General features: G+C 37.8%; 3 protein-coding genes across 3 annotated transcripts; 1 reads left to right on the top strand and 2 right to left on the bottom strand.

Moving 5' to 3' along the window:
* Window positions 1–302: 302 nt before the first annotated feature.
* On the top strand, window positions 303–2075 carry LOC117620374 (zinc finger protein ZAT5). The gene has a single exon (XM_034350557.1). The coding sequence runs from the start codon at window positions 540–542 to the stop codon at window positions 1665–1667; it is 1128 nt and encodes a 375-aa protein (XP_034206448.1). The 5' UTR covers window positions 303–539; the 3' UTR covers window positions 1668–2075.
* Window positions 2076–4835: 2760 nt separating this feature from the next.
* LOC117618339 (monocopper oxidase-like protein SKU5) lies at window positions 4836–7832 on the bottom strand. The gene is made up of 9 exons (XM_034347929.1): window positions 7683–7832; window positions 7378–7487; window positions 6823–7093; window positions 6585–6714; window positions 6148–6505; window positions 5673–6041; window positions 5297–5553; window positions 5078–5189; window positions 4836–4908 (listed from the first exon to the last, which is right to left on the bottom strand). Exons 1-9 carry the CDS (start codon window positions 7830–7832, stop codon window positions 4836–4838), a joined length of 1830 nt encoding a protein of 609 aa, XP_034203820.1.
* Window positions 7833–9419: 1587 nt separating this feature from the next.
* LOC117618338 (monocopper oxidase-like protein SKU5) lies at window positions 9420–11686 on the bottom strand. Its single transcript, XM_034347928.1, has 7 exons — window positions 11537–11686; window positions 11348–11457; window positions 10988–11258; window positions 10754–10883; window positions 10290–10650; window positions 9782–10153; window positions 9420–9681 (listed from the first exon to the last, which is right to left on the bottom strand). Exons 1-7 carry the CDS (start codon window positions 11684–11686, stop codon window positions 9420–9422), a joined length of 1656 nt encoding a protein of 551 aa, XP_034203819.1.
* Window positions 11687–12248: the final 562 nt, after the last annotated feature.

Raw genomic sequence — 12248 nt, 5'->3', positions numbered from 1 at the left:
GGTGAAGTGCGTTGGCAAAGTGTGAGAAAGAGAGCATGAAACGGACTTTGCGTTTCACAAAAACCTCTCTTCTCTTTGGGGCTTACACTCTTAATCTCTAAATTTGCAACTCTTTTCCGTTATATTTGGTTTTGGTTTTTGGTTTTCCTTGCCTTAATGTCTATCTATCCCACACACATTTACTAAAACCTCACTCTCTAAAATTACAACAACTTCTTTTTTCTTTTCGGGTTTTTTTTTTTTTCTTCGATGAATTAATTTCGAACGAAAAAAAAAATCCAAAATTTATAAATACCTTGGAAGCTCAACAGAGATTGAGGGACTAAATCACAGTTAGTGTTGTATTTGGTGTATGGCCTTATAATTATTGTTGAGTCTCTCCAACATGTCATATCATTGGCTATATATATAATGTAATAACAGTCTTCCCTTCCTTGCTTCCTCCCTACCCATTAATCTCTCTTTCTTCTCTATCTCTATCTCTGTCTCTCTTAAGCTCTAAATTCCAAGTCTGTTGAAGGAGAGGAGGAGGAATTGCCATGGAAGCGGCAGGTGGTGGTGATCATCACCATCTTCATCAAGAGGAAGTCATCATGGGGTGCAAGGAACAACACCACAACAACATTATTATCAAGGGTAAGCGCACAAAGCGCTTGAGGCCCCAATCTCCAATCCCTTTTGCCATCCCAACAACCTCATCGTCCCCCGAAGATGGCGGTGGCGGTGATGGAGGCGGTGAGAACGATTACATCAATAGTGCCACCAACATGTCTCCCACCACATCTGCTGAATTTCAAGATAGCACCACAGAGGAAGAGGAGGACATGGCAAACTGCCTAATTCTGTTGGCACAAGGCCAATCCAGGGCTGCTTCTTCTTCCCCCAGTCACCACCACCACCAACCCCATAACGATCACAACACTACAAGTCGAAGGTTCTTGGAGGCAACAACCGCGGTGGGGCCTACCGGGGCCAAGGCGGGGGCGGTGGCAGCAGGAGGAGGGTATCATGCGTATGAATGCAAGACTTGCAACAGAACTTTCCCTTCTTTCCAAGCATTAGGAGGGCACAGGGCCAGCCACAAGAAGCCCAAGGCAAATACTGGGGATGATCAGAAAAACAAACACTTTGCAATTGGGTTGCTGCCATCAGATGAAGAAGACACACAATTATTCAAGAACAGCATTCTCCACAACAACAACAATACATCTTCTTCCCCACTTTCTCTGCATTTGAGCAACAGAGGGTTGGTCTTGAGTAGCAACAAGTCTTCTTCCAAGGTTCATGAGTGTTCAATTTGTGGGGCAGAATTCACATCTGGGCAAGCCTTGGGAGGCCACATGAGGCGCCACAGAGCGCCAGCTGCAGCCAACACAACCTTGGCATTGACAGCTCCCTCAGTCTCTGCCTTTGAACCTCAGCAACATCAAAATCAACATCAACAACAACAACCCATTAAGAAACAGAGAAGCATGTTGTCTTTGGATTTGGATCTCAACCTTCCAGCACCAGAAGATGATCACCATAAAGAATCCAAATTTGTGTTTGCAACATCAAAGCAGCAGCAGCAGCAGCAGCAACAACAACAACAACAGCAACAGCAGCAACAGCAGCAGCAGCAACCAGAAAGGTTAAGAACACAAATTCTGGTGGATTGTCATTACTAAAAGAAAGGTTCAGAATTTTTAGTGATTTCTTCACTCCAAAAATTGATGTCAAAAAGGTCAAACTTGATGTGAATTGCCACTTTAATTTTCTTTTAACTTCTTTTGTTATACCATTCAAAATTACACCATTCTTTTGATTCTTTTGATTCATCTTCTTGACCAATGTTTAAAAAAAGAAAAAGAAATATATGGACTCTGATCAAATTCTTTGTTAAAGCAAATGTTAGTGTTCTGTTCTTGCTGAAAAGTGCATGATCATGAGCAACTTTTTCTTTCTGCCTTTCCAATCTCAATTGGGTTTTTGTTGTTTCTACACTTAGAGATTCAGATAGCAAGGTAGAGCTTAATTTGTCACCACCATTACAACCAAAAAAATGTCATCTGGGTGGTGTAAGTTTCATTGTTTCATTTACAAGAAAGCCTGCCCCTGGCCCTCCCTCCTTTATTTATTTATTTTTTTTTTCTCATTAATGTAAGTGATAAGAATAGAATAAAAGCATAGAAAAAAAGCCACTGAATTACTGCAATTCCCACATGAATCCACCCATCCTACTTTTTCTCTTTTATTCAATTAACAATATATGCTACTAAAAATATTATATCTACTTGCTATTTTTGTCACTTTCTTTGCTTTTGTCCACCTCTTGGTTTGTTACTTCCCCACTGTTACCACATAAGCAATATCTGGATATGATCCACTGTTTCATGACCCACAAAGCCATCAGTTTTAGGATTTTAAACTTAGGAATTTACAAAGTACTTTCTTTTTTCTTCTGTTGGGTTCTGAAAGTTTGAACATTGTCAAAGAACCCTAAATTTCAATTCAAACATTCATAAATTACATTGTTTTGATCTTAGCGTTGCAATTGGAACCCATAAATCTAAAGCAATTGTTTGCAATTTTATAGCCGGGGAAAAAAAGATGGTATTTACACGCAGTGCATTAGTTATATTACTGATCACATCTCTCACAATGTGGTATTCCCACTTATATAAATAATTTCATTTCTACAAAATGAATTAATCGGAGAATTTAGAAATTTGGATTGAATTATATACTGTTAAGTACAGTTAGCTGCCACTAGAAAATGTGATCCCGACAACCCATGTAGTATTAGTGGCTCATGTCCAATGCACATTTCGTAGTTGGAAGATTTTTGTTAGCTTTTGATATGCCAATCCGAAATGGTGGAGGATTTTTTGTTAGCTTTTGATATGCTAATTATTATGAGTAATGGTGATAGGGTTTGGTGGGCATTGGATTGGAGGACGTACCTAATTAGATATTGGGAAACTTATTAGGCTATCTAATTGAAGATTTGTGGTAATATGAAGGGTTAGATCATGTGTAAGCACAAAGTTGCGATAATAACCATTGGAATTAAAGACAGGATTAAAACAGGACAAAGAGCCTTGTACACAATTGTACCAAATCCTCGTCCTCGTCCTTGTATCATGGCGTTGTTAAGCATCAATTAGCTGTTTCTAAGTAAAGAGTTGGTGTCCTTGTCTGCCTCACGAGAGAGAGAGAGAGAAAGAGAGAGAGAGAGAGATGAGTGTTCACAAGCTTAGAACATGACGTGTAATCAAACTGAACAAATTATCAACTTGGACCAACTTGAAATAATTAGCAGTGCAAGCTAAAATATATTGAAATTAGAATTACAAGGACCAAAAAAAAAAGAAGGAAAAAAAGTCTACTCACAAAAAGCCATAAAAATTGACTTTGAAAAAAATATTTAATTGGGATCTGGCCATTATCATATTAGCATAAAATATTATACTGATTGAGTTGTCAAATTTCTCACGAAGTGGTCAATTTAATTCATCTTTTTATAAAGGGGGTGATAACTAGATGGATTTTGGTCATATTAGAAAGAAAAAAAAAAGTGAGAATATTTACCACGAAATGTGCGATTCTTCATCACATTGAGCTGTAAATTGTCACCAAGGAATTGGCAGTTATATATATACACCACCCAAACTTGGGCATTGTGGTTTAACAAGAAAGTTTGTCTTGCCTAATGGCTTCTAGTATTTCGTTGTACGCAACTTTGGTTAAACGGCACAGCTCAAAAGTATTCATGTGGATTGTGATATAGTGGGGAGTAATTATGAGTTAATGTTCCATTAATTATCTAGCATCTTTGTAAAAATTGTGGTTAAGAACAGTTACTATTGTACCGGAGGTGCTAGATTCAATTTTTCCTTACTCCATACAAATTGTTAAAAATGGAAGAAAAACTCACGTATACCGGCTTTATAAATCGCTTATAAATTGGGTGTTAATTTATTTCTCATCACGTGATAAAGAGAGATAAAATTACAAATAAACAACCGACGTACCATGATAACCAAGTTTTTCACTAAATGGACAGGACAAGATTTCGGGCTTGTTCCTACCGAACGCGCTACGGACTAAAGTTTTGTCCTTATAGGAAATAGGCCCAAAATAATTTGGAAGCATGTGTAAAGCTCAGTGAATAAACGTGGACATGAAAGTGCACCGCCAAATGGACATCAACAAATGCGAAAAATGATGACGAAAACAGAAAAATCAATCAAGACACCCATTTCATACACAAATACACACACTATCATCCTATCAGCCAATCAGCGTCATCTTGAATGATTCATATCGTATTTGTTCACATTTTCCCACCACTTACATCAACACATTTTGTCTGTTGGAGCGTTTTGGGTTGATTTGTTGAAATTTTATAGATTCATTTCAGTTTGTTACGCTGTAATTGTACTTTAAAGCATGTTTGTTCAGGCGTTTTTAATTTTAACAATGAAGTACTTCCAATATTAAAAATTTATTGCAATATGATTTTGACACTAACTTGATCGTTAAAACTAATTAATTAAGTATGCTATACTGAAATTCAATATTAATTATAGAAGATAAGTTTGGTATGGGATTCTCACTTTGCTTGTTCCAACAAAAGAAAAGGCAGAGCATTGAAATCATCTAAATGAATTACTTGGCCACAATATCTTAAGGTACACCATAACATCAGCAACTTTGGGACAAATCAAACATCTATGCTACAAAACATAATAAATAAAATATCCAAGAACTAGTACACATGATTTGGGACTCCAATGAATATCTCCCAAAAAAAAGAGTAGTGTCTTAACTTCAAGGGCCCCCTTTGGTGCCCCTCATAAAAAATGGGATGAACTTCTAGAAATCTGAAAGAATGTTGCAACAATGCAGATGATGGCAATGTGAAACCTACAAACATCCAAAAATAAGAAAGAATGATAGATTAGCTATAAGCAATATTAAGAATATAATTTTCAAAAAAACACAAAAAAAAAAAACAACCAAAAAAAAAAAATAACAAAACAAAACAAAAGAAAGAAGAAGAAAGCAGTGGCTAGTTTGAATAATTAACTCTTACCCTGCTGCTGTCTGCAAAGACTGTGCACTTGATGCCCCAGGTGCAGGTGGAGAAGGTTGAAGTGGAGGAGGAGGCACAACTGGAGTGGGCGGGGCGAAAGGAGCAAACTCTCCTGCAACAATGAAAGTAAATTATAAAAAAAAAAAGAAAAAAAAAAGCTACATTATTATTCAAGCTAGAGAAATTAAGGAGATGGGGTTACAATTGATTAACACTGACCACAAAGAAGGAGGTTATTGGGAGCAGGCTTCTCCTTGGCAGGGTTGGGATCAGCATCATAAACTCTCAAATAAAGCTCCTCTCCCAAATACCAATTTTTCAAGTGCTGTGACCTCAAATTCCACATTCCTGGGTTGTCAAGGTATGCATAAACTGCAGTCCATCCACCGGGGTACACTTGCACGGTAGAACGCACAACCGGATCATGAAGGTTGTACTTAGAGCGCGATTTTTGGCTCCACTTTCCAGTTCCAAATCTGAGAAACAAATATCAGAACACAATTATTAATATGAAATGTCTGATATGTTATAAATTCTTGTTACTTGCGTGACAAGAAATGCTGCCCTAACAAAACGTTTAGGGTCTTGTACTTACCCAACAACATAGAAACCAAAGCCATCCAAGTGCCAAGCATCCATGCCCTCCAAATCATTATGGAAAACAAGTTCTATCCACCCTTTATGCTTCCCAGATGCAACGAAAACTCCACGTACGGTTTTAAAATTACTAGAGTTAGTAGAAAATTCATCAAGCTTGTATACTCCAGACCCGTTGAGAAATTGATCAGCCAACTTTAATGGTGTGTCTGGGGCTAAGTAAGACACATTGTTGACAGTAAACTGGGGTAGGCCATTAATCTCTGCTGTAGATGCTCGGAGTATGAAGGTCTGTGAGAGTGTGACATTATGAACATTGAAGGTTCCTTGCGGATTAGGCCTTGCAGCCCCTGTGGTCAGGTTCCATCTTCACAAGGGCAAAAATGTTTAATTACAAAATGACGAATATAATACAATAACATGGTAGAATTAAAGCATTCAACTAAAAATTAATGGATCGTGTTTATTACTACCTAATGAATCTGGCCTGATGGATGGAGAATTTTCGATTAAATGGGTCAGGCCCACTCGGAAGAGACCCATTAGGAGGTGTGGTGGACTTATCATAGTGCAGCACACCAATGCCAAATCTTGTCACATCACTTGCATTGAACATTTTAGGGCTTGCCACCATGTAATAGTCTGAAGCATTTTGGTCAGCTGTGACAAGAACAGAGTAGGACTGCCCAACATGCACATCAAGAGAATCCAATGTGATTTGATTTGTGTAGGAACCTTCTGTCTCAACCAAAACCATTTTGTGTTTTTGGATCCTGAAATTGAAACTCCATGCAGTCCCAACATTTGATATCCTAATTCTGTAGGTCTTGCCTGCATATATAAAAGCTTAAATGTAAGAGTATGTTCAGAAGAACAGATAATATTGAATTATGTTAATCTTTGTATGTACCTTTTGCAACAGTGAAGGACTCATGGGCTTCTGTAGGAAGGGCCGAATATGCAGCTTTTCCATTCATCAAGATTTTATCAGGGGTGCTGTTGTAGGCCATGAGATTTGTGCTCATCATGGACCTAACATCCTGTTACATTTAGGTAACATAATTGTAATTATATACCTTAGTCACAATTCACTTTGTCGATATTGATATGTGATGATCTATAACATGGAGATTGGATGTGAATTATACCTTGAAACTTCTGTCATACCAGTCACCAATGAGAAGATCGAATTCGGCTTCTGGTTTAGGAAATGGTACTTGGATGACCGGCCGGTTATTGATACGAATTGGACCAAAACCTCCTCCAGCTTTCTGGAAGTTGAGAGAGGGAAAGTAGGAAAAAGTGCCAATTTGATCCTTGAATTGGAACATATAACTCCAGTTTTCACCAGGCAGAATGGGGCAGTTTGTGCCTGAAACTCCATCTTGCCAAGAGTTTAGTCTTTGTTGTATGCCATTCCTGCACCAAAAGACCCCCCGTAATTTTTAGGGCTATAAGCCTCTAAATGTCAAAAACATTGCCTAGATTATAAGGGACAGGGCAGGTGTTGGATTCTTCATATATTAACTATGAAGGATCAGGCACCGGTGAGTTACTTGATTTTTTTTCATATTTGGATGAGAAATATTGATCAATATTTAAGATTCCTGGGGAATTGTTAAAACTTTGGAACATATTGACATAAATCACTATACACAGAGAGAGAGAGAGAGAGAGAGAGAGAGAGAGAGATCTGAGCATACCAAGTTATCAGCAAGGGTTCATCCATTTCATTAAACACATTGACATGAAAAACATCATTGGTTGTGCCATTCAGAAGAGGCCCTGGAAACAGCCCATTGATGGCAATAACCTGCATTTCCAAATTGAATGTAAAAAAACCTCTAAACAAAGATGAAACAACCCACACAGAGTACCAAAGCAGAATCTAGCTTCAATTTCTTGGGGTGCAAACAATATAGATTTTTCAATATTTTCCTGACAATTACACAAGTTCAACACAAATTTCAGATGAAATTCTGGGGGTTTGGGGATTGTTTGTTCATACCGGTTGGTCCGGTTTGATATTTGTGTCAAGTGTGACATGCCAGTCCAGAAAAATATCCTCAGCAGAAACTGCCAACACAAGGAACATAAGAAGAGTTGCAGGACCAATCAGCCATGGAGGACGACGACGATCACCACTGGGCCATGCCATATTGCATGGACTAAGTTTCTCTGTATGCTTGCACATCCTGCACACAAAAAAAACAAACCCTCCTTGTGTTGATCTCACGCGAAGGGCTCAGATAGCTAAGCAGAATATTGGTTCAATGGCATAGTTATATGCGCCTGTGACAGCAATAAAGAATATAGCTACGGCACTTGACAAAGAGCCAAGAGAAGATAGAATAAAAAAAAGAGTTTGAGAGACAAAGTTTGATTCAAGAAGAATTAAATAAGAATACGGCTACCTTGTTTTTCTCATCACTTTATTATGTATTTATGTTTCATGATATGAAGATATACAAGAAGGGCGCCAGAAATTTTAAGATTAATTCAAGTTTAATTATCTATAACATGACTTATCATGTGATTAATTAATTTGATTTCTGATTAGGGAGAGGTTTTGATTGAGTTGGAGTTTTGTTGAAGTAGATGATTGAATTTCAGTTAAACTCTAATTAAAAAGAGTGCTATATTTTCTATGCAATAGAAAAAAACAGAGTGCTATATTTGCGTTAAATTATCTTCTTATTTTATTCAAAATTTTCTTATAAAAAGGAAATTGAAAGTGTAATTTCATCATCTTATCAAAGGAGAAAAAGTTTTTTTTATATATTTTTAAATGTCTATATTAATCCAACGTGTATGGAACGAAATGTTATGTTCCTTTTCATCTCTATCTGATTTTTGTATCACGGTGATTGTGTGACATTTGCATTGTGCATCGTATGTTATATCGATTAATTTTTTGTTTTCTTTTTTTAATAGTTTTTTTTTGGCACGTTTATTAACTTTATTTTCTGTCCTATATATATGAGTGGAAAATACTTGCCTCATTCTCTGGAAGAAGGAACTCCTACTTTTCTGTCAATTACAGTTTGATATGTATAGATATTTTTCTTTTTTTGTGGTTTTTATGAATTATTTTTACATATGTGTCAAACTATGATTTGTAGGAAGTAGGAACATATTATATTTGAGGTCAACTTCAATCATTTGGGGGACAATTGTCAAAGAAAATATATATTGGACCAAAATAATAGCTACCCTTTTATCAAAAAAATTAATTAATATTCCAATCCACCTTCATCCCTAGCTAGGAAAAATAAAATAAAATAAAAGGGCAAAAAGAGAAGTGAAGTTCAATTTGAAGTTATGTGGTTAGCTTTGCTTTATTAATGGAACAATGCCATAAAAACCTACCAACATGCAACCACAGAAACTTACACAAACAAAACGAATGAATTAAGTTCAACGTTGGAGTACAATGCGGCCCAAAAAATAATAATTTGTAGGTTTACATGTGGTAATTTATATTTGTACATAAATATTTGGGCATTATTGTATGTACTCATCATGCAGCTATATATATTTAAGGTCAGTTCCATGATGACGGTGGAGCCAGAGCCAGAGCCGGAGCTGGAGGTGGAGGTGGAGGTGGAGGTGGAGCCGGAGGAGGAGAATCGGAAAATATTCCTGCAATTGCACAAAGAAGCAATAAGATCAACGATTAATTAGGATTTTGAATTAATTATGTTTAAGAAACAAAAGAGCATAATTAATCATGAAATCCAATGCACTAACCACATAGAAGGAGGTTTTCAGGTGGTGGGCGCTCCTTAGCTGGGTTAGGATCAGGATCATGAACTCTCACATAGAGTTCTTGTCCTAGGTACCAGTGCTTCAGCAATTGTGACCTCAAGTTCCACATTCCTGGGTTGTCAAGGAATGCATACACTGCACTCCATCCTCCAGGGTACACTTGAACTGTTGATCTCACCACAGGGTCAAAGAGGTTGTACGTGTCACGTGATTTCGCTGTCCAATCTCCAATCCCGAATCTGTACGTCGATAACATATGTAATGTTGTCAAACTGGTAATCTGAATGACATATTGACGGTTTGATAATGTAACATATATGCCATAATGTTGATGCTTACCCCACAACATAAAATCCGAAACCATCCAAATGCCAGGAATCCATCTCATTCAAATTGTTTTTTAACACAATTTCTATCCACCCTTTGTGGATTCCAGTCACCACAGACACTCCGCAAGAAGCATCGGCATTGACAGATTGAACAGGGAAATCGTCAAGCTGGTACACGCCGGTGCCATTGACATAGTAATCCGCGAGCTTCAATGGGGTTTCTGGAGTGCTATAGGTCACATTGTTGACAACATAACGTGGTATTTGGTCATAAAGGTCAGCAATTGAGCTTTGGAGGATGAAGGTTTGGGATAGGGTCACGTTTGACACATTGAATGTCCCTTGTGGGTTAGGCCTTGCAGCTCCTGCAGTCAAGTTCCACCTGCTCATGATGAAGAAAAATTAAATGGGAACATTAGAATGTGTTTGATAAAAATTAGAGTGTGGTTTTTGAAAATTTATAGCAAGCTGATTGTGTGTAGCAGATGTTTAAGCTGATCAACTTTGTTTATAATTACCTAATAGATTTGGCTTGATTGACTGAAAAATGAAGATCAAAAGGGTTAGGCCCAACTGGCAGGGGCCCACTAACTTGTGAGATTGAATTGGAGTAGTGTAAGACCCCTATGCCCACAAGGCTGGTAAAATCAGAGGCGTTGATCAACTTGGGAGATGCCACCATGTAATAATCAGCATCATTTTGATTTGCTGTGACAAGAACTGAGTATGATTGGCCAACATGCACATCTAGAGAATCCAAAGTAATCTGATCAGTGTAAGATCCTTCTGTTTCAACCAACACCATCTGGTGGTTCTGAATCCTGAAATTGAAACTCAATGCATTCCCCACATTTGATATTCTCAACCTGTAAGTCTTCCCTGCATAACAAATATCATGCCGTCCTTAATTGTCTCTCGTCTATGAGGTTTGAACTCAGTAATTGATTATACAAGCTATTTTATCCCACTCAACTCAATGTACCTTGTGTGACATTGAAGGATTCATATGCTTTTGACATGGGGTTACCCAGAGGGCCTTTGCCATTCATCAAAGTGATATCTGGGATAGTGTAGTAAGCCCCAAGATGGGTGCACATCGTTGCTCTAGTACTCTGTTCCAATTCCATACCCAAAAAGAAAAGTGTCAACCACCAAAAAAAGAAAAAAAAATGAAGCAAATTGATGTTTTTCATGAATAACATTTAAAGTGAAAGACCTTGTAGCTGTCATAAAACCAGTCGCCGATAAGGAGATCAAATTCGGCTTCTGGTTTGGGGAAGGGGACGACAATGACGTCGCGGTTTATGACACGAATAGGTCCAAATCCTCCAGCAGCCTTGTGGAAGTTGATGGAAGGGAAGTAGAAGAAGCTGCCAATCTGGTCTTTGGTCTGGAAGACATAAGTCCAGTTTGTACCAGGTTGAATTGGGCAGTTTGTTCCGGAAACCCCATCTTGCCATGAATTTAGCCTTTGCTGTATCCCATTCCTGCATCACCAACACCATTTTCTCCTAGTTTATTAAAACGGCTTTTGTAGACCAACATATGGTCTATCCAAAATTGCTTGTTTGCATACCAAGTAAAGAGCAGAGGCTCATCCATGTTGTTGAAGACGTTGACATGAACAAAATCATTCGTCGTGGTGTTGATAAGTGGCCCGGGGAACAATCCATTAATGGCGATCACCTGCTCAAGCAAATTAAGAACAACCATTAGCAAATGAAACTTCCATGAACTAGCTAACTACAAAGCCAAGGGTTCTTACAGGTTGATCTTGGGACACAGGCTTGATTGTGCTGTCAAGGGTGACATTCCATTCTAGATAAATGTGAATGGCATTGACTTGAGCAAAAAGAGCCGCTGCTATCAACATCGTGCATGCAATCAAACGCCGGTGGTAGCCGGTGGAGGCCATACTGGAAAGCCTGAAATTGCAATGTAGCTTTTAAATTTTCTCTGTTTTTTTGGTTCCACACATTATCGGTGGATGCTACAGCCGCTAACACTTTGGCTGCAAATAGACCATGTAGCTTATATATGTAAATAACAAGGGTGGCTTAGAAGGGTGAAGCTTCTTGTCATATTAAAGGGAGAGGGAAGAAAACAAACCAGGAATTAGGAAAGGAAACAGCTGGGAATTGGTATCAATCGGTGATATCAAGCTCTTCTTAACAATGCAGGTATGGTAATACTTTTAGTACCACAAGAAACGTTCTTTTTATGTCTGTTTTTGTCAAAACACACAACAAACATTAGTGACCAATATAAATAAAAGCCGGCAGGTCAGACGATTTAGTCATATGGCCTTGTTTTGATCTACTCTAGCTAAAGACTCTACATCATGTTTTCTCCTTTGGATAATGCTCTCAATTCTCTACATGTCTTTTTACCATGTTTTTTATTTTTATTTTTATTGTTTTTGTAGATTATTATATTTTCCTTTAAAAAAAAACTTTATATTTTGCTTTGTAGCTAGA

Source organism: Prunus dulcis, chromosome 2 (genome assembly GCF_902201215.1).
Source record: "Prunus dulcis chromosome 2, ALMONDv2, whole genome shotgun sequence".
NCBI lineage: Eukaryota > Viridiplantae > Streptophyta > Magnoliopsida > Rosales > Rosaceae > Prunus > Prunus dulcis.
This window is presented reverse-complemented; position numbering and strand designations above follow the sequence as displayed.